The sequence below is a fragment of the Ylistrum balloti genome, unplaced genomic scaffold, assembly GCF_031769215.1.
Source record: "Ylistrum balloti isolate Yb309-2 unplaced genomic scaffold, AGI_CSIRO_Ybal_v1 Utg369616, whole genome shotgun sequence".
Classification (NCBI taxonomy): domain Eukaryota; kingdom Metazoa; phylum Mollusca; class Bivalvia; order Pectinida; family Pectinidae; genus Ylistrum; species Ylistrum balloti.
Window position 1 is genome coordinate 1,111,231 of NW_026781889.1, and position 23,828 is coordinate 1,135,058.

Genomic DNA, 23,828 nt, shown 5'->3' on the forward strand with positions numbered 1-23,828 from the left:
AAGATGGCGTCCAAAACAAGGCCTGCAAGTGAAAATTGTCTTAGAAAGATATCAAAACCGGTTATTAGCACGGATGTTATGGGAAATAGAAATGTTGAAATAAGGGCCGTTGGTGCTTGGGTTCAACCAGCCGTTTCTGTACATTCAGAAGGCGTTGTACGTATATAAAACATACTGTTTAAAGTTACAATTTACATGTCTAAACTTGTACATATATTTTTTAATTGATTTAAATTTGCAAACCTATAAACTGATAACATGAATATAGATTCATTATTATTTTCAGATAGTAAATTTGGAAAATGCTATTTCATATAATCTGAATAAAACTTGTCGACTTAACTCTAAGATCCACGTACACAAAAATTTAAGATATAATTAAATACGTTGTACTTATTTTCAGAATGCAGCCTATGAAGAGGATGCAAGAATTAAAAAAATACAACATGAAAAAGAAGCGAGATTGCAAAAGTTTAAAGATGATGTTAAAAACAGAGTAAGATTAATGGAAAAAGCAAGAAAACAGCAAGAAATTGAAAAGAGTTACAGAGCTGTAAGTTTGAAAGGGATGGCTTTTTCAATGATTTCACATTGTAAAACAGAATTTTGAACAGTAGTTGGTGTTTTCATCCTTAAATACCCTATTCTTCATTGGTCTTGTCTAGTTTAGCAACAATACACAAAGAAGTCAAATAGCTATTGGACAAAAGTAAAAAAAACAAAATCTGATGCTTGGATTTTCCCCGTTTACCTGGCAAATTAAAATCCGTAGCCAAAAATAAGCCTGATCACATCTAGGCCTATAGAAGATTCATGGAAAATGTCAATAAATGCTGTTATCCTGTAATAAGCCACATCTCCCTACTTTAAGTCTGATGTAATGGGGCGATTCTTTAGATTTGTTGCAAGATATAAATATAAGAACCATTTTGTCAGGATAGATTTCATGTATATGTTACGACACTACTGTGTTGTGAAGAATCAGATACCAAAATGCAATGCATTACAGGACCTGAAAGAAACTATGTTTAGTGGATGGTCGGGTTTTGCAGTGGTAGCACACTAGCATTTCTCCTGGCCCTCCAGGGTTCAATTCCAGGAATGGATGTGAAAAGGTATGGGGTCACCTGCCTGACCATGTGGGTTTTCCATGGGTTCTCTGGTTTCCTCCCAGGGTCAACAAGAGTGATCAATTTGGAAAAACTTGTGTAAAAGTAGTGAGTTCATTGTACTTACGCCCTGTTAAATCATTGTGTCTGTCATGTGTTGTCAGAGTTCTGTTACGTCGCCGCCTTGTTTGTTTACTAGGGATATTCCAGTTTGGGGATTCCCTTGCACTTTTATTATTTAGACGGCTCTGATTGGTTAATATTTTAGGCACTTGTCACCACACCTGTACATTACTATACCTACTCCGGTGACAGGTCGCACGTGTAATTCATGGCATACTATTAAATTTAGCTATATAGCAGAGTGTTCGGGTGGTATAAGTCAGTCTGGCAGTAGCTTTCATGCAGCTGGTCAGCTCTCTTTCTCCCTAGAAAGGTAAGTAGGACTCTTTCGGCCTTAGACCTCTAAATTACTCTGGGTTGGGCGGTATTTTCCCCTAGCAGGCAGTTGTTTAAAGTTATTATTATGTTCTGGTAGGGTTTACGGTAGTGTTACATATCCCAGGGTTGGGCAACTGGGTGGCAGTTGTTTTAGGATAGTAGGAATTTACTGGTAGTGTAACCAAGTAAAGTCATAGCCGTCGTCGGAGCCGGTGTATCTTGTTCATCATTGTAAATATCTCCATGTTTATTTGTCTGTTGTAACTAATAAACTCGTTAACTTTTATTCCTGTCTTGAGTTATTGGTCTGTAGCCATGGAATAATAAGACAGAACCACAGAGAAGACGAACTAGAAAATATTCCACTATACGATCACTCTGTCAGAAGTACCTGTGTACTGTGACGAATTTAATACTTTTACACTTGTTTTGCAATTGTTTCTAATTCATGTTCAGGAAAATAGATTAGATAAATGTTTATATCAGAAGTATATATTTTTCACAAGGTGGAACATGAAAGAAAAATTGTTCGTCAGAGTGCATTTTCAAAGGAAAACACACTTCCAAGGAAAGATAACTGTATTGTACAGAAGAACCATGCCTTGACGATCAAACAGCGAAATACATCATTATCCTTTGCTGGTAGGTAGATAATAATATTTGTGTAAAAGCAGGTTCAAATTTACACTTATATGTACTTGGTAAATTTCTTTCAGCTCATCTGGCACATTTGGACTGGCAAAATAAAAATAGCCTTGCAAGTAAGCTTGTGTATGAGATATCTCATGAACCCCATAACACATTGGATTCATATTCATATCATACCCTGAAATCATTTTTGGTAGAAATTTATGTACATTGATTTCATGAGTACTTTAAATCCAGGAATGTATATGTTCACGAACTGTTTAAAATAAGTATAAGTTTGAAAAAAGACATTTAAAAAATACAAAAAAGGAAAATTAAACCTCACAAAAGTATGTGATTTGTAATAGTATGGCAACGTCAAGATCTATGCCTGATTGAATGTTGGTATCATCGGCTAAGGTTATAGGTTAGGGGTTACACTTAACCACTTTTGTAATAATATTATTGTTGGCCAGTTTAAGATGTGACAGAAGATACACATGTATCTGCATGAGCTTACTTTGATTGATTTTGCATGAAATTATATATTTGCATTTCAATTTTTAACAGAGGAACATAGGGATTCTACAAGTAAAGCTTTTCAAGATCAGACAAACCAGGTGAGTTCAATTTATCTTAAGTGCATTTTGAAGACTTGTATGTACTAAGTTGATGGTGCATCTATTCCTTCACACAATTGTTGGTACATACTGCCACCATTATGTATGCCTTTATTCCCAGCTAGGGGATGATTATGAAATTAATGGTAGATTTTGATAGATAAACAAGGTTTTACTCTGAGTGAGGTTAAATACACTTTTTACAATGAATTCAGATATTACGTCACTTGTTTTATTGATAAAGTATTTTATAGACATGGTTTTCTTAATTTTTTTGATGAATTAATTTACTGGCTAGTCAATTTTTTTATATATGTTTATTGCTAGATTCTTTTAAAGTTACTTCACAATTAGACAGCTTATGTAGGTTTTTAATGTCAATTGCTGTTTTTTAGATACATAAATTCACAACACAAGCTCGTAAAAAACTCAGTTCCAAGCAGGTGATAACAGAGGATTTCATTCCTGATGATCTACCAGGTGGTGTCTGGAAAGTCTCTAGGACGAGAGATGTAAGTGACAGGCTAAAGCCTTATCTCATCGTACAAGATTTATTCATGAACTCTAGTGCCAATGAAAATGTATCTTAATGGAAAACTACAAAATTTGAGCCTCACAAAAATGCAATGGTTTTACAGTAATTGATACTCTTCTTTGCTTGTCTTGAATTGTCTCAAACACAAATCAAACAAACCAAATATCATTTCTAGCAGAAATACTCTTTTCTTTTCTCAATATAATACTTATAAATCTTACATAGAAAGATAAACATGTTTTCTTTTGAGAAGAACTTGATCAGTTGCTTTATTGGTTATTCAAACACCGCTAAGGTGCTCCAATGAAATGCATGTACCACACTCAAGAGAGATGGTTGTCTTCAAATAATTGAGAAAAATCCATATTAATCACCCCAGTTTCCATCAGTCCTTACTTTAGTTGATCTGGGACAACCTGATTGTTCTCTTGTCGGACTCTCATTAACTTCAGCTGTGTTGCTCTGTGTACATTTTAAGTTGTTCTGTGGGATTTGTTTATACCGGAGTACTTTTACACTTTTAATCTGAATACTTTCACAGCATCCATCCTCACGATACACCATGGAACCAACTGTCATTGAATTAGATGATGAAGATGAAAATGAGATTGACATGTTGAAAATACAAATAGATCAGCCAAAAATTGTCATTCCTACAGGTAGAATCATTTTTTTCTTTTGGAGTAAAGTAAATGAACATTTATATGTACAAAGGATGTCTTTAGTTGTCACCACAGGTGCACTTGATTATTATAGAGAACAATATTGGCAGGTACTTTTTATCATTATAATAAAAAGTAATTACAGGTACTCTTTATTATCATAATTAACAATAGTTACAGGTACTCTCTATCATTATTATAACAATTATTACAGTTACACTGTATTATTATAAATAACCATTATTTACAGGTACAAATTATTATTATATATTGTGATATCAAACAATAATTACAGGAATATTTTTCACACCATGCAAAAATCTTTTAATTAAAATTTCAATTTTTTTAACTTAATTTGATTGCATAGAATAATTCTGTCTTGAATTCAATCTTTTTTGTATTGTTAATCATTTTTGGTTCTTAGGAAGTCAAGATTTGGATGACAATGTAGAAAAAATGCAGAAGATGAAAATGGTCCACTTTGATTTGGAACCAAGCAAAGATGAATCGAGACAGGAGAGAATTGCAAGAAAAACAAGTAGATATCTAGATTCTCAGATTTTCTATCATTTTACTTACATTTCATGTGTTTGTCAGCATTTTTAAAAAAATTGTATGGCCTGTATCACAAAGGTTAAAGTTCCAGTGAAATATCAGTGTGTTCTTAATATAACTAAGGTTAAGATTTTGAATTATTTAATATTCATATCGCTATGATCTAGAATCTATGTTTAAATTTTGTGCTATGTAATTAAGATTTAGATATTTTACAGCAGTTTATCAGCTTTTGTTAAACAATATATATATATATCATAGGTGTGGAGACTGTTGTCCTTTAACTTATCATGAATTCAACTTCTTCTTTTCAATGTACTTTATGGTCTCTCTGCAAGAGATCCTAAAGGAAAGAAAGTTTCAAAAATGACTCTTGTTAGTAGCTTTAAAGTCAAACCTGATGATAATAATCATACTTTCAGTTTTGGTGTTGTGCACCTCATGTCATTTCCTTGATCACAGTAGAACTTACTATATCATTACCAGTAAATATCAAAATATTCAGTCATTGTGTAAGTTATTTAACTACGGTGTATAAATTATAGGTAACTTGTTCTTAAAACCATTAACATTGTTGGAATTGGGAAGCAGGTGATCCCATCTCTTTTCTTGTCTGATCAGGGAATTTAAACCTCAGGGAAGATAGGTGTGTTAGCAACACCTACACTCAACCTCTCCTGCACATGTACATATCATATGTTATAATGTATCTGATTAGTGATCTTAATCAAAACTTACATTTCTATCCTATTAATGTCATTCATGTTAATGCTGATTTTGTGTTGGATAAGTGGGAGTATTTATCTGAATTACAGTCACAACAATAAGTGGTACACAAATCAACAGAAATATACCACATGTGCCAAACATTTACATGGGCGTGCAGTCAGAAGAAGAAAAGCAACGTCTCAAAAGTCAACAAGCAACCTATAGACGTTTGTTTATGGACATCGAGAGGGAACAAGTCAAAGAGAATCTGAAACGCAAGGAACACAGGAAACGCATTCAGAAGTAAATAATTTATTTCTAATAATCATAAGTGCAGTGAGGTTGTGATAAGTTTTCTCAGATATAGCAATCAAATTTTTTGACAGGAACTTAAAGGGTTAACCCGCATTTTTCCATGAATAAGAGCTTTTGATTACAAGGCAGTTACAGACAAAAATCAAAGTATTGAAAGAACTGAAAGGTTTGATATCAGGAAATAGTAGTGAGATCTATAAATAGGTCACCAAAGGTCACAGGTTACATTGAACCAAAAGTGATACATGTTTCTTTTCCTGATATATTGTATGCTGTATGTAAATATTAATACACATATTTTACAAAAGGTCAAAGGTTAAATTCATTGATTATAATTATCATTTGAAGTAATTTATTGAAAAAGTATCTCGAATTTTATATCTGAATTAATATTGTAGGTAAGTAATGTGGATTGGTTAATCAAGTTGTATTGATGGATATTGTATGGTTATAAAAACAAACACTATGTCAGACCTTATCATACGACTGGCCCAGACCAAATGTTGTACTAGACGGAGTGGGCAAAACAATGCCTGTTAGACCTTATCATACGACTGGCCCAGACCAAATGTTGTACTAGACTAAGTGGGCAAAACAATACCTTCTCTTAGTAATATAACAACTAACATTGCCAAAGTATTATCCTTATATGGCAAAACTACCATCAATTTCATTACGTGGATAAAGGCTTACCTAGCTATAAAAATAGGCACTAGAATGCTGGAAGTAAACCTTACAAAGCATGTTCTTTCATATCCTAAGAATGGATAACTATATAATCACATTTATTTTCTGTAAATTGTAGATTGAAGAAGGAAAAGGAAGAAGAGAGACGAGAAGAAGAGGAGAAGTCACGTCGTTTTGTTGAGCCTCGGGACCCCATCACAGGAGAAACATCACTCCAGGCCTTGACACGTGAAATAGAAGAGCAAGAGCAAGTGAAGGAAACAATTCGCAAGAATCAACTCAGAATGAAAAAGCTCCGTGAGATGGAAAGGTGAGATCATTCTATTTTTAGAAAAATCTCTTTCTTAAAGATGTAGATATAAGATATCTAAATTTTACCAGACAGAGAAGAACTTTTTTTAAGGGTATATGTAGTCATATCAGAGTGATCGGTCATTAGCTTTACCAGGAATAGTCCACATGGATATTTACATTAATTCTTAGATACCAGGCCCACATTTACATCATTTGGTGTACAGCGTACAATACATGCAAGCCTGTTCATTGTTAAGGTATAAAGTACAGTATATGCCCTCATGTTAATTGCTAGGAGTTTGGTTTACAGTATATGCCCTCATGTTCATTGCTAGGAGTTTGGTTTACAGTATATGCCCTCATGTTAATTGCTAGGAGTTTGGTTTACAGTATATGCCCTCATGTTCATTGCTAGGAGTTTGGCTTACAGCATATGCCCTCATGTTCATTGCTTGGAGTTTGGTTTACAGTTTAACCCTCCTGTTAATTACTATATGTATGGGATACAGTGCATGGCCCCCTGATAATTGCTATGTGTATAGAGTACATTCCATGCTTACCTGATAATTATTAGGCACATAAGTACAGTACATGCCAACATATTCATTGTTAGGTGTATAGAGCACAGCACATACCCACCTGTTGATTTATAGGTTTATAGAGTAAAGTACATGCCCACGTGTTAATTCTTAGGTATATGGTGTACCGTGCATGGCCACCTGTTAATCCTAGATGTATGGAATGCTTATATGCCCACCTGTTCATTGCTAGGTGTATGGAATGCTTAACATAACCACCTGTTAATTGCAAGGTGTTTAGAGTACATTACATTGAGACCTGTGAATTGCTAGGTGTATGGAGTACAGTACATGTCATCTTTTAATTGCTACAAACAAACATATCATGTGGTGCTATTTTTTTTTGTCTCCAGAGCTGTTTCATTTAAAATGACTATAACTACCATATTTAGACACAGTGATTTTTGAGACTCGGATATTTGACTTCAGCTTGTCATATGGGACTCGCTCAAGTTTTTAAAACCCATATCTATAAGTTACGGAACTTTAGAAATTGTTGTTGAACTAGCCTGAAATATACCACAAAAATACTTTGACTAAGCATTATATACTTGTAGATATGTCTATGATTTACCATTTCACAGTTTATTCAGATAACATTTTACATTATTTAATTTATATTTTGATAATTCAATATCTACTTCAATTCATGTAAATCTCAGTTTTTTTACATTGGTATTTAAGGTTTGTGGAGGCGCTTAGAGCACAGCTTCGAGAGAAGATTGAACTAAAAGGGATCCAGTTACCTCCCCTTTGTTGCTGCGGCAACACAGTGTGGGATACTAATCCAGAAACATGTGCAAACAACTGTGTATTCTACAAAAACCCCAGAGGTGAGACAGACCTATAATGTGAATCATATATGTTTTTATTGTAAGCTTTTGAATTTCACGTTCATTAACCTATCCGCTGAAGTAAGATAAGCATTTCCTCATATTCGTAGTGTAAAAAGTTCTTTTGAAAATAATATTTTTGTCTGGTTTTGTCTCGTTGGATATAAAAGAGGTGCATTTGGCTAGTATGACTCACCTTTTACATACACCTCTCTTAGTTTATGGGTGTCAAAGTGGGCATGTCACACCTTTTACATACACCTCTCTTAGTTTATGGGTGTCAAAGTGGGCATGTCACATTAAAAGATTTTTTCTTCTACATCTGATGGGATAATAGGTCAAAATCATTTTTGTTATAAAACATGTTAGACTTTTTTCTGATATTCTTGCTAGCCAGTTATTTTCTCTAGTCTCTTAATTATTTAAAAATAATTGGAAAGTGAAAAAAATAAGAATTTATTGAGTATTCATAAAAAAGAAATTAATATCATTCAGTAATTGTTATACTAAATATTGTTCTGTTCTGCTTTTTTTCCAAAGGTTTTGCCAAAGCACTGCAGTCATTGCTGATTTCTTGTGATGTATCCTGATAAGGGGACTTGGTCCTGCCTAGTCAAAGATCACTATTTCAGCATTCATCATGTAAAACTGAATTACAGTGTATCACATCAAAATGGATGGATGTAACATTTTGTACCAATAAGTTGAAGGGAATACCTGTTCACTTGGAACATACAAGTAGACAGACCGCATCTTGTAGCAAGTTATTATGGAAGTGATAGGCTATCAATGATGTGTGGTGAAGTCTGATGTTCATTACAGAATGAATTCATCCTAACAGGCAGTACTGAAAAAAAATGAATGCAAGTCAAGACACCTGGCCTGAAGATGCTACAGAAAGCTTGTGCAGGTCACATGATTCTTTTCCTTCTTTAAAGCTTTCTGTACTGAACCTATAGCTTACATCTAGTTTCTCCCAAAACCGGAGACCTGTAGTATTTTTATATTTCCTAAGGAAAGGAACAGAATTTCGATATCTTGTACAAGATCAGAGAAACTCCAGACAGAATTCCACAGAATGAATGCATTCACAAGTTTTTTTTGGTGGAAGATAAGTCTGTCTATGGCAGTCACTGCACATCTAAGAGGAAAGTGATCTGTGATGTATACTGTACAACAGCATTGACTTTGCAAATTGTATTTGATAATGGACAAATACCAGTTGCAATGTGAAAAGAAGTGATCAAAATTAATGTTATTTTAGAATTTGATGCACATATATAATTGATTTATCCAGCAATAGGCCCAGAGGTAAAACACAACTATACACTTATGTAATAGGCAAGGATTATTACAAGACAATAAGCTCATATGGCCATCACACATTAACTCACTTATATCAGGGGCTAGGCTTATTATAGGAAAATAATACAAGGGGCCAACACCTATCTACTCACTAATGAAAGGGGCAGGGCTCATTTCAAGACAATAACCCCAGGGGACAAACACACATTTACACACTTATGTCAGGAACTTGGCTTATTACATGACAATAAGTCAAAGGGGCAAACACACAACTCTCACTTATGTTAGGAACAGGGCTTATTACAGGGTAATGAGATATGTTGGTGGACTTTTAACAAGACACAGACTTATTGTCAGGTAAATATGGTCGATATTAATGAATTATTCTTAGTATAAATTGTAGCCATTTTTCATTTGAAAAATTGTATTTAGTAATAATTTAATTAGTTTCAGGTTTTGTTAATGTATGTAAGTATAAAGGCTATTCCCATTGTTAATTTAAAGATTTAGTCAGACCCATAGTGTTAAATTTTGTATTCATGGTTTCAGTCAATAGTGAAGGAGAGAGAATGTATGAAACAGTTAGTCATGATTAGGTTATGATCAGGGTGGGTACGAGATTGAAAGTTGTTTGAGGGACTCAACTCTTTCCCTGCTGCAAGCCAAACCACCTTGTCTGATGAAAAATATACACAATTTGTGAAGGATGATGGCCCTTATGACCTTTTATGTGTTGCCAGGCCGTTAAGAATATGATAATAATAATAACAACAGTCTCTGACATTTTTCTGTTTATTTTTTAATCAGTTTTTATTTTGGCATCACATTTTAAAACAATTTTGAAATTCTTTTTAGTCATAAATAAAACATGATTTCAGAAATTTTAATGAATGCACTGTGTTACATATTTGTAATACTGTATTTTTATGCTCACACCAATAAATGACCAAGGTCATATAGCTTTGACCATGGACCTGTCCACATTATCACCCTGCTAATTGCTTTAGGATATTAATTTTTCTAATGGAGGTTACTTTGATGTCATGACCATGATGTTTTAAAATGCCATCTTAGAAAGAGAAAAATATATCTTTCAGATATGTTTTAAATCTAAGTGTTTGATCCAAAATATAGAAGCTGAAATTTGGTTTTGTTTTCCTTAAGGTGAGAGCTTGCACATTTCAAAAGTGCTCCCTATTTTCAAAGGAGTTTGTTTAATCAAAAGACAAAATCATTACACATCAGAAATACATGTATAGAAATCAAACAGAAATGTCAAAAGGTAATTCAGTGAAGAAACAAATTGAAACAACACTCTGGTACCGGTCACAAATTATCTTTTTTAACAAATTGGCTGCTCTATAGACAAATTCATGTCATGAACTTTTATATGTTCATAAACCAAAGTAGTCTAAATTATTCAAATGCTCCATCAATGTTTTGGTATTAGTTTGGTGTTGTTTACTCTTCGCTGCTACACTGTTATAAATAAATGTTGATAAAATGTCAGAATAATTCAGATTACAGGTAATATTTAATTGTGAATCCATGGGAAAGCTGTGACTGTTAGACAAAAGATAAAGACTAGGAATGAATGAGTGATGTCAGAATGAGTTCTAAGTGACAGGGGATATTAATATTGCTTTATGTTTTGTTTTATAATGTCATTATTTAAAATTCTCATCAATTGTAATAGATATTTATAATATCAAGCCTTGTATGCTGTTGTATTTATATATATGAGAGTCAAAACATTTATTTTATCCATACACAAATACCATACTTAATAGTTTCACAAGTTGATTACACTTAAACAGAATTATGGTCAAAAGAAAATTTACTGGATATTGGATACTAAATTAAAATTTGCTTGAGAATACAATAAGGATTATATTGACATGATATTACATTATCATTTTACACTGCACAAATACCGGATCTTTTCTCTAATAAAAGCAATTGATTGGTTTTTCTAATCCATTGTTCTTAATCATATAGAGACAGGATTAAAATACTGGAAAAAACAAAAGTAAATAACTCAGCAGAAAAATTCAAAATCATAATGCCATTCAGTGAAACATCATTACATGTCATTGCTATAAAGTTCATCATTACTCTTGCAGAAAAATTGGAGAAAAGTTGAGGATGATGACTGAACAAGATTGAAATTGCTGAAACAAAATGTCTTTCAAGAAAACACCATTTTATGTCATAATTATACTGAGAAATGAGTTGAAAACAGGGAGGATAATCTCCAGACAAGGTTAACATTATGAACAACAAGGGGCACTAACTCTGCTTAATACAAGTGAATCAAACTATCATTCAGGAAAACAAAACTTCATGCGTTTGTTATTAATACTACCATGATTCAGAAAATTAATCAGTAACTCTTCCTAGTATGGTAAAATCAAATTATGGTGTGCTATCAAGGAAGATGCATTTTCATGTCACAGAGTTTTAAGTCTACAGAGCATGAAACAGATTGGATGAAAACTGCATGAAAATATTTTTTTACTTTCATTTCTGATCGATGGACAAATGTAAATGCAAATGCATATAGTATTGTCTACTCTTTTGCGAAATTACATCTTTTTTCGCATGATTTCAAATGCTGAATTTTGATCAAATGAAATAAGAAAAGTGTATGATCTACCAGCTCTGCAGGCAAGGTAAATAAATTCAACACTAATAGCAGACAGTTCTAATTCTGAACATTAAAAGAGAAAACAAGATAATACAATTAACATTTTATTCTTTAATGCGTGGTAAAAGCCACAGGCATTCATATTTAATACAGAGACTAAATGAGAATTTTATAGCTCATCTGTTCACAAGGAAACACTTTGAAGAGTATAGTCAGAAAAAAATTATGTTCCTGTTATACCTTTTTCTCCAGTAGGTTCCATGTGAAATAAGACAACCAAGGATATTGTTATTATCATTATTATTAGACCAGTTATTAGCCCTTCATCAAATTATGTCATTGACCTAATATAATAGTATTTGACCCCTGTGACATTGAAAGAGGATCAGGGTAATTTATTTCAGCAAACTCTATAGTCATTCACACCAGCATACTGCTAGCCCAACATCAAGCAGACATAAATGTAGATAACTATAGATGTGAACTTCCAATATGACTGAAGAGAAAACTGACAAATCATTATCACATAAAGTAGCTGAATTTTAGCAACATAAATGAAACTTTTATTTTAATATTTTCATTGACACACATCATTTGATGCAATGTAACCAGTACATTTTATATATTACACTTGCAGTAGTAAATTTTAACATCAAAATACACGAAATTTTTTCACAAGAAAATGTGACATAAAATTGCAATACCTCACAAGGATTGACCATAAAAAAGTGATATAAAAATATTAATATAACTGAATGTATCTAGATCAGACATCAAAAATGGCACAAGTACAATATTTAAACCCCAAAAATGTTATAAATAATCTATTTCTACTTTATGTATAAATTTGAACTTAAAGACAAAATTTGTAAGAAAAAAAATGTTTAAACCTATATTAATCACATAATTAAGATAGGTTCTGTTACACCCATTATCTAGATTGTTATGACCATAGATACAAAACCACCTTACTGAGCTGTGATTGGCTGAAGATTGTTGTTTTGATCATAACGCCATAATCTCATACTTTCAAAAATGAACTGTATATGGCAATTTAAATACATATTTTTTCAAAGATATATTTGCCAGGGAATATTTAATGTATACAAGTATCAGATTACAGTCATTTCCTATCTACTCAGATATTCTGATCATTGTGAATATTAAAACTAAGCATTACAGACATGCAACAGCGTTGTGATTCATATCTTTTAAAGGCTAATTCTATACATGTCAAAATTTTCAACTGTGTGGTGGGTCTTGTAATACATTGGCATATAGAAATATATTGCAGAACTGGTCATGAAAGTTGGTTCCCTGATTCATGAGACAATGACGTCTCGTGTTGCACCAATCACACAATAAATGGATCTAATACTTCATTGCGTAAAGATGAGTACATTCCAATGTGAGTAAAAAGATTAGGTTGCACCATAAGACCAGTTTTCTTAAAAGTTGTTCTAAATTTTTCAAGTGCATAATCTTTTCCAAATGTCTCTTTACAACGAACTGATGATAAGTAACTTAAAACTTCCTCCATGCCTTTACTTGGGTACAAAATGGCGGGGGTACAGCATGCTGGGGCACGTGTTACCTGGTACAGTTGACTTGACATTCGGCGTAGTTCTAATAAGTTCTGACGACCAATTAGTAATAACAGTGAACAAGAGTAAACAAAAAAACAAAACCATAAAATGCGGGTATAGGACGAAGTAATTGGACGATATTTCCGATAACAAAACATCATTACTGTGCTCATAAGAAAACTCAAACAAAAAAGTTCCGGAATTCTCTCTGGTTCGAGGCTGATATACCCGAGCAGACGCTCTGGATGATAAAATTTGATATAAGTAACATTCTTTTGGTGATGTATATGATCTGATTTTGTCTTGTCAAATACATTGGAAATTACTCTATCCAACACTGGAAGTAGATCTTCATGTGGAAGAGCATCATCTTCTACGAGAAAGATGTTTGATACATTTGCATTCAACGTCTTACGGCCACAAAATACATAATCTCTTTTCTCTTTCTCCAAACGCTCACTGATGCTCATAGTTGACCATACCACAGTAACATTTAAATCACTTCTAAATCTTTGGAAAATTGGCACTAATTTGGATAAAGGCTTGATTTCAGCATACGAGGAGGAATTGGGATCAACATCACACAAAAATAGCTGATATGTGTGTTTTAAGTTGGATGTTTCCTCTATGGCTTTCATAAATTTGGCAACAACTTGTGTCAAATATTTTGGCTCGTAATTATCAAGACGGTGTCGATTTCTGGAAACAGTTATTATAGTTATACCAACATCAATGTGGTTCATAGTTTCATGGCCCACATTAGGTTCATGAAGAGTTCTTGCATCACTGACTTTTTTAAGATATTCATTTGCTTCTTCTATTCTTTTATTGTTATCTGCCCTCATTCTATCACGACCTTTAGCAACATTCTTTTCCCATAACAGGTAGTACAATGAGTGTCGTAGGTGGAGACAGATGATTGGAAGGATAACACAGAAAGTCACCACACACAGGCATGTAAATTGGCTAACAAACACTCTGTCCACTGCCTTCAAACATTTAAATTGTCTGCACATTGTTGATGTCCTTAAAAAACAAAGAAACAAAAGAGAGATTAACCATAAATCAATTATGGGAACAAAAGTTTTGTAAAGCTTTCAAGGATAGGTCAATTGGACCTTAATGTTATGTGAAAAATTCTAATAACTCACAATTCAACACTAACAGTGACATCAAGTGTCCTCTATGTTCAGGTCAGACAATACAATTTAGTTGGGGTAAGTTTGGGTTGTTCTGTTATCGAGAAGTTTTAGTGATCTGCATTCATCTAGAAATATATCATCTATCAAATTTTGACTTAACTAAATAATACAGAACTGTCAAAATATAGGCTATGTATGTTTCTTTTCAGATTATGGATCTACTGTATCAAACAGTATGCATGTTAATACACAAGATACAATCGTGCTATGCATTACATCTGAACATTACCTCTAGCTGTATAATCAACTGCTATTACATGATCAGTCATCATAATGCCCAAATCACTGGCATAAAATCAAACAAGGTGTACATGACTTCAGTTCATTTTACAGAAATCTACATTCCTATATACCAAAATGGAAGTCCTGGTTAGCTTGCAGGAGGCCGAAAAACAAGAAAATACCAACATAGTCTTTATCCAAACTCAAATTCAATACAACTAGGGCAAAATATGAGCAAAAAAAAGATTTACACAGAGATTCAGGAGAATAAGACCAGATGTCCTTGACAACACCTACCATGTAAAAATGGGATGGTGGACTTATTATCAGACCCATGCCAAATTCCCTAATGCGTACAAGGAATTCAAAATTCCCTAATGTATACAAGGAAATCAAAAGTGACAATGGAATTATTATTAAGCATTGGCATATTGCAAGAAAAGGACAGAATCCTGATGACTAGGCCTCTGTGTTGCAAAAACTTTGATTTTTCAAATTAAAAGGTTTTGGCACTACGACCTCCTTAGTACACATACATTAATCACACATCTTACTTATTATTCTTAAACATTCCTTTCATACATATAAAAGTTCTGACTAATGTAAATCAAATAGAATTTGTGGCTACTTTATTTCGCAGACTCATCTGTAAAGACATATTTGCAAATACATGATTTCACGAATGCTGATCAAGAAATGACTTTAAATTTTCCAATGATGAGCTAATAGAGATCAAGGTTCTTCAAAACTCTGATATTGGTAATTGTATCAATATGAATGCCATCCATAGGTATTGTCATACAAATAATTGCCAAAGATTTAAATTTGTGATTGAACCTCCTTGCATATTAATGCTAAAAATAAATCCCACGGGTGTATTAGCGATCATAGCTACTGAGGCATTGGCCCATTTAACCTACCTAAAAAAGATCACATTCATGTCCATGAGTGCCTGTGATGTCAGCTAGCTAGCACAGTTCAGTCAGTGGGACTATATCATAGGTACTTGGGTTTAATGAAAAATTTGTTTTCAAAATGCGTAGCTTTCCATTACACACTACCTTAGATTTCTCTTTCCTACTTGCCATATAAACAACTCTCCATTATACAAAAATGATACTCAATATGTTTGGTATATTGGTCCATCATTTGGTAGAGGTAGAAGATTAGTCTTCAAAAGTAGTGTGATGTGAAGGCTATGCTTACTGAAAATAGTATAGATGTTTGAAAGCTTAAATCTAACAGAATCTGAGTGCACGCAACACTTGTGAAAACACATTTTTATAGTGTAATAGGAAGGAGTAATGAAAAACACTCCACTCACTACTTCTACATTAATCCCTTCTTCATTTAGTAAAAAAAAAACTACAACAAAAATCTGGTTCGATATCTCCAAGTAGAATCTCAATCTCCTATAGCTTCTACACTTGGAATGGACTTTGGCACCAAATCTGTAGTAGGACTAAGACATGAAAACCACCAGATTAACAAGCGGCTCCTTTGACTTAAGAGAAATTCCCATTAGCCAATGCCATAATTTTCTACACTTGTAATCAAGTACCTATTGCCTATAGAAGTAATCTCAGGGCATACTATTACATATCTAAATTTCGGCTCTCTCTTTAACCTGACGGAAATACTCTGAACCTGCATTTTGAATGCTGCCCATTTTCATGATGTAAACTTACCGAAAAACAGGCTCTGCAACCCGGATACGTATATGGATCCGGAGTTCTTCTATGTTTGGAGGTAAAATACGTCGTTTGAAAGTGAAAGTAAATGGCAAACCTTAAGAATGTGACATTCTGCAGCTCTGAATGTCAGCTTTTAATATTATGCTTTAGTTTCGTATTTTTTCGCGTCAAAATGTTCTATACAGTTTACAATACTTGATAATTATTTTTCACTTAATTTCACATGCGGTTACCATTTTAATGTCACATTCCAAACCTTAAACGGTTCAGGTTGTCACTGTACACGAAAACACATGTACCGGATGTTGGACGTAATTGATGTAAAGCTCAAAATACACCAGGCCCCACTTGTATGAAACATCTCAACTTGAGATTTCCTCAAGTCGAGATTTTCCTCAGCTGATATCTCCTCAAAAACGGCTTGTATAAAATTTGCTCAAGGAACAGGAGGAAGTCATTGGCTAGGATGTCAGAAATTCCTTGAGGAATTTTCATACAAGATATTTTCAAGGAGATATTAGCTGAGGAAAATCTGGGCTTGAGGAAATATCAAGTTGAGATGTTTTATACAAGTGAGGCCAGATCTATTTCAGAATTTTCTATCAAGCATAAATCAATTCACGAAAATTAAAATACCATCCATTTAACTCATGCTTCCGGAAATATTTGATATGTTCTTGGCGTTTTCCTTGCAGTTTTAACCAGTCCAACCGTTTTAACCGCTTACGCGAAAGCGACCTTAAATCAATTCCGAGCACAAGCGACAGCAGACATCGATGATTGATGTATTTTTTTTATTGCAACTGACAATCACTAGAGAACCCAAAGAAGAGTAACCTTCATTTTTTTCTGAAATAGGATGAAGTCATCTCTGGCCCCCTCATTTATGTGGACATCCCGTTAGGTTTTATAATTTTCAACTTTTCATGATTTTATATGTATATATGTATATATACCAAAGTTGAAAAAAATGAACAAGGCATAGTTTTGACTTGAGATTAAGTGGTAAAAATTCAGGCAAAAGATGGGGGAAAATTTAAACTGGTTCTATTTTTTAAGAATAATTGCAAGTACACTGTAGATGTCAATAGTGTAACTAATTCAGTGATTCATATACACGTTAATTGAAGAGTTTGCAAAAATGCAACTGAATTATCTTCCATTTTCAAGATTTCAAAAAGACAGTTTCTATTCAAACGGATAATATCTGTATACATTTACAAGTATACAGCAATAAAAGCTTCAACGCTTCTTTCAAAGGTGTTTTATTATAGACAAAATATGCCATATTTTGGCGCGGTTACATGATTTAACTGAAGACAATTGATGTGATCTCAATTTGGCTGTATGGGTTTTTTATCAGGCCATAAAAATCTGCATTAATATTATTTATCTATTTATTTGAATTGAACTTTACTTGTTGGTAGTTTAATGAGTAAACAATCCCAGAAAAATAAGTGTTTTTTTCAATGCTTGGTAATGGAAATGTTTTCGTACCATCATAGAGGAAACCTTGATTTTTCCAGAGATGAATGTTGTTTGTAATCTCGGTCAAGCCGTGAAAATCAAGGATTTGTATGCTAACATTGAGAAAATGTTGCGATATTTACTCGTCAAGAATTGGGGTTGCTTTACAACCAAAGAAACCCTATCTATACATTTGCCAGACACTGCTACGGAATAAAAAGTTTTTAAAAAATGTCACTCCTCTCCAAGCTTCCATTTTCCACAAATATATTTCTGTAGGTTTCAACCACTTATAAATACAGCATGTTTACAAGATGTTTTAAAATTTCAGCTTTCTATAATCTTAAATATGGAATTTAAGGTAAAAATGCTAAAGATATGAGAATTTGCAATATTCGTTTGTAGCATACCATGTGATAAATAAAGACAAGTAGCTAAGAATAACATTTTAAAGTACAAAAAGATGCCATCGATTTTTTTCTTTTTGAAATGAAGTGTTATAAAAACATGACGTACTATCTATTCAAATAAATTAAACATTCTATATACATTAGTTAACGTCGAATTCGAAACAAGAATATACATAAATAGATAATATTAGAACGTCCGAATGTCTTCCCTATATGTACACTACCAAACCTTATTTAAAACTGAAGAGACATACTTATGATAATATTAATTTTGATGTCTTTATATTTTTTCTTCCTAATGTCTCTTTTGACGGCACTTATTGTTGGCCTCAGAGTAGGGCGTCCACAGAAGTGATAATGTCCCCAAGCCTTGCCATACAACACGATGCGAATGCTATATGACAAGATGGAGATCACACCACGGTACCCGTCAGTGGCCCATAATCTTTTAACACCTTAGCAGTTGTATGGAGATTAAAAACCAAAACAAACGACAGACTTGAAAACTTGAAACTTTTAAATTACGTTATGTAACTTATGGCATGAAGAAAATTCCAATAAACCTAGGCATCCACCAACAGAGTCGATTACTAGCAATCTTATAGAATCGTTTAAAAGACACACAAGTGAATAGCTAATTTAGAACATGCACTAGAGCCAAAGTATGACTCAAACTGTATCCTACAACTACTCCTTTTAGGACTCTTCAATGATGCTAAAGGCCTAAACTATTAAAAGCAATGGAGCGGCTGGGGGAATTAAAATTGGTCGGAATTAAGATGTTGTTTAGTTGTTTAGGAAGATATTTAGATTCTTATAAAACAAAATATTGTTGATAAAATGTTGAATAAATATAATGTTTTATTTGCATTCTCAGCAGCAACACATTGTTACGAGTTGTTTTTTTTGTGCAAATTTGTCCTCAAAGACGAAAAAGTAAAAACAACACCGGTCCGATATTGCAGGATTTCATTTTAACACTAGGGCATGCATGTATGTAAATAATAATATGAAGATACAACACAAAAAAATCAGTGTAGGAACACAAATAGGTAGAAAAAATATATAGATAAATATATATAAATATTATTTTGAGATCAACATAAATTGCTAAAAAGGATTATCACGTAAGTCAGATATCAATGAAATATTCCTGTTTCAAATTAATACAGCACTATGACTAGCGTTCACATGTTACAAGTTACAACCTATTCATGTATTTGTTCATACTACATTGAATTCAAACTGTCAACAAATAACTTTTATATAGTTTGTAGACATAAACATAATCATACTAACATACTTATTTACATTTGTCTATATCATTCTCATACGGTTAATGGCAAATATCATAGCAAAAGTTCGAAAAAAAATATCCTAAATTAAGATAAAAAAAACTTGAAGATAAATTATTAATAAAGAAAGGACTCCTAAGATCCTTGCATCTTAAAAAAAATCACCAAAACATAATATTATCGGGGAAATTAAAGTGATGAAGATGTATTTTGATTGTGAATTATACAAAAGTCATGATATACCTAGAATTTATCTTAGGATTAATTTCATGAAAAAATCTACAAATAATACACTTTCTGCTCATTTGATCGTAACTTCAACATAATCAGACATTTTTCAAACATTATGTCCCCACGTTTACCTAAATGTAGTAACAAGCTAATCATAATACATGGAGGTTTGAGGTGAAAACAAACCACTCAGGAGTTAACCGAGTCATGCTTACTGATATTTGTGTATTTGATGATGAGATCATTGTAGAACTCCTCAGCCTCCTTTACAGAAACGTAATCTCGCATACTTCTAGAAACTTTATTTTCCTCATTAAAATTACTGGGTAGTACATCTCTTTTGATGAATACCTCTATTGTACCGTTGATACTTGTTATAATGTTTTGTAGATTACACATTGCACCATAGTGTCTATCCTCTAGGGATTCATACATGTTTACATATTCGCCGTGATGGAATTGTTGTTCATCCCATTTCGATTTTTCTAAAAACGCTGCAAACACCGATAGCATTCTGAAATCGTCGTTGAAACTTGCTGTCATCTGTTTAACGATAGAAAAGATACATTTGTACATGTTTATGAAAACAACGGTTTTAAAGAAAATTGAAACACAGACAAACTGTCTAGAAAAATTAGATACGGTATGTAAAATACACTGTTTAGAGAAAAAGTTACCTATGTCAAAACTCCTGTATGTATTGATCTTTAATAAACATTTCATAAGTCATACAAGCAAAAACCATCGTTAAGTCGTTTGGTTACATGATCAGGATGAATTAAAAACATAAACGATAATTCATGCATTTTTTAAAAGGAAGATCCACAAAGTAATATATTCTAGACAGGATAACCTGATTAAGTTACAATTTTCCTCCGCTATACTGCGCTCGTTGAAAATATATATATTACATTTGTATTTTAGTATATATGCGAAGTCTGGCGGAGAGTAGAAAAAACTCCGTCAGGCAATCCCGCCTATAATGTAAAGTTGGTAGGTTCAAATATGTCAAAACAACATATTTAATAGATTCTGACCTTTAATATATATGACAACAAAATGACTTTCTAAGTTCGACTAACTTACATTTCTTAGGTCGCTGCTTGTTTCCCAGTTTACGGCTTGAGGGAGTCCATCGTGGGTTGCATTTCGCAGCAAATCCATCAAGTATTCGGGGTTATCTAATCGATCCGTGGCCTGTGATTGGTGGTATTATAGACGTGTAATTAATTAATTAACCACGACATTAATAGAACATTTTTATATTATCAATTTTTTATTGAAGTACCTTTTCAAACTTGGATAAAAGTAAATAAAGGCTAGTATTTACTAGTCCGGAAAACGAACTGTTTTATGTAATGCATTAAAATATTGACGGCTCATGAAAATAACGAAATTTAACTTCCTTTACTTGATAGCTTATAATGGAAGTACCATCTTATGAAATAAAAGGGAGATGAAAATTTAAAGCGGTGGTCAAGTGGCCCCATTATCGTCAATGATAGTCTTCCTGAATCTTAGCAAACGAGAAGAGGTTAATCAAACACGCCAACCCCATAACAAAAAAAAATTAATAAAACTAATTTAAAAACAAATCTACAAGGAGAACAAAATATATTTGTAAAGAATAAATTATATTGTTTCAATTTTGTTGTTGGTGGTGACAATAAAAGATGAACATTCGGTATATTAAATTATTAAAATATCACTTACTAATTTGCTCAACAATGGCGTGCTTTGGATTATCGCCTCTTCAAGACTGACTAATGCGGCGTCAACGTAGTTCCGGGATACATCTTCCTGATACGTCGGATTGGTTGCTATTTGAGAAGATTCTCCGCAAGGATAAGTCCAACGACCTGGTGTGTTGTTGTAGTCAAGTACTCCCCCACACACCAAAGAGATACACAGACATACCGCTAAAAGTTTTACCCTGTTATCACCTAGAAATTAATTACCAATTATCATTACAAAAATAACAAAGTTGATGCCAACATTTTAACATAATCGATATTCAGTCTCGATTATTTTTTTTTTCATAATCACACCCAACTCAAAGAAATAATCTATTCCTCATAAATATTATAGTGACCATGAGATTGATACGTTTTACACACAGATGCAAAGGAAGTTGTATACAACGGATTCAGTATTCGAATACAGGATTACAAGGAAGCCGGCTTTCAGGGTCAACATAAGCTAATATAAAAAGGTAAGGTATGATACTGGACAATCCGAGATAAATATCGTTTGATTTGAAAAATGAAAGTTCAGTTTAACTGTTTTTTCTTTAAATATGCAAATTTGATCCTCAAGAATGGGTTTGAATAATTTACAAAACTTGCCATTTATACCGTCATAATGAAATAAACATAATTTAGCAACTAGCCATAGATATCTAGAACCGTTCAGATTAGCAAGTGAACAGTATCTCCGAATACACAATTAACAAACAAATATCAACGTTTGCAAAATCTGAATTCAAACTCAAAACGAAACGAGAGCAAAATATGAACAAAATAAGTGTATTAATAATAAAACATAGTTTATTCTAAATAATGGAGTATTCTACAACATACACGTCTGGTTATTTCAGGATTTGTCATAATTCTGATCGCCGAAAGGGTTGAAATCTAGAAGGCGAATGAGGAAAGCCGAAATCGACCGAAATAGATGTTGAAATACAGATATCACTCATATGCAAACATTTAAACGATCTGGAAGGTCTTTAACAAAACTATAGAATTATTGTTACAGTAGGAAAGGTAAGTATATCAAAGGGTACAAATCTTACTCCAAGAATAATCGTTTTCTTTCACAAGAAAACTACTTAAATTATTCAATAGAAAATCGAAAACAATTTTTCTTAGATCACCACTGAATTTACTATTTGGCCAAAGGTTCTCCTGATAATATCAGTAACTAGAAAAAGATATATATATATATATATATATATTGCATACCCATTTTCCTGCACTTTTCCGTGATCTAAAACTTCTCTGGTACAGTTAGAAGGTTTGGAAATAATGTTTAAAACGAAATAAAGACCCCTTTTATAGAAACTAAATCGGTTTTTTTTATTTTCAGATGCTCGACCGAAACAGGATGGATTTTGAACTGGAATTTTATTCATAACCAAAATTTCCCCCAGTAAACATAATGTATTTGAAACCAAGTGTAAGCAATCCCAAAAGAGATCGATAAAATAAATAAATAACACATATGTGTGAATATTCAAATGCATCTTATCCTTGGTTAGAATGCACCACAACTTACTAGTATTTGAACTTTGACCTAATGGATGTTTCGTTCACGTAAACGTGCATAGACAAGGGAAAGACAGAGATTTATGAATTGTATCCCATACGTGAACTTTGGCTTATGCAAGAATTCGTGGAGTTTCGATATATCTGAATTCGAAACAGGAAGTCACGTACATCCAGATCCGAATGTCTGACATATGTAAGGCACTTTAGAAGAACGCGCATAGAGTTTCTATACTTCTGGATTTGATAAAGGAAGTCATGTAAATTAGGAATATCTGGCAGGTTTAGGGTACTTAAGAATCCTTTATGATATTTACCTAATGCTGTACTAATAACATCTCTTGTGAGTACATAGCAATAAGAAAAAGATTCCGACGAATTTTAAATCCTGTTTGGTACTTCGATTAACGTTTTTTTTTTTATCCGAAACGTGTCGGGCTTTAATTTACATGCACTAAAATGTAACTTTGTATTATTGTTAAACTAAATATATGATCTGTTATCAAATCTCTTTGACACATGTAACCTCTATCCTTTCC

At 33.0% G+C, this 23,828-nt stretch overlaps 2 protein-coding genes across 2 annotated transcripts; one reads left to right on the plus strand and one right to left on the minus strand.

Annotated features, from left to right (window-relative positions):
• Positions 1 to 3: 3 nt before the first annotated feature.
• Positions 4 to 11,011, plus strand: LOC132548327 (trichohyalin-like). Its single transcript, XM_060212187.1, has 11 exons — positions 4 to 156; positions 404 to 553; positions 2,057 to 2,192; positions 2,748 to 2,797; positions 3,193 to 3,309; positions 3,874 to 3,991; positions 4,419 to 4,532; positions 5,365 to 5,560; positions 6,378 to 6,569; positions 7,816 to 7,964; positions 8,505 to 11,011. The coding sequence occupies exons 1-11, from the start codon at positions 4 to 6 to the stop codon at positions 8,552 to 8,554; spliced, it is 1,425 nt and encodes a 474-aa protein (XP_060068170.1). The 3' UTR covers positions 8,555 to 11,011.
• A 1,675-nt stretch (positions 11,012 to 12,686) lies between these two features.
• On the minus strand, positions 12,687 to 16,639 carry LOC132548428 (post-GPI attachment to proteins factor 4-like). The gene is made up of 2 exons (XM_060212296.1): positions 16,615 to 16,639; positions 12,687 to 14,528 (listed from the first exon to the last, which is right to left on the minus strand). The coding sequence occupies exon 2, from the start codon at positions 14,516 to 14,518 to the stop codon at positions 13,271 to 13,273; it is 1,248 nt and encodes a 415-aa protein (XP_060068279.1). The 5' UTR covers positions 14,519 to 14,528; positions 16,615 to 16,639; the 3' UTR covers positions 12,687 to 13,270.
• Positions 16,640 to 23,828: the final 7,189 nt, after the last annotated feature.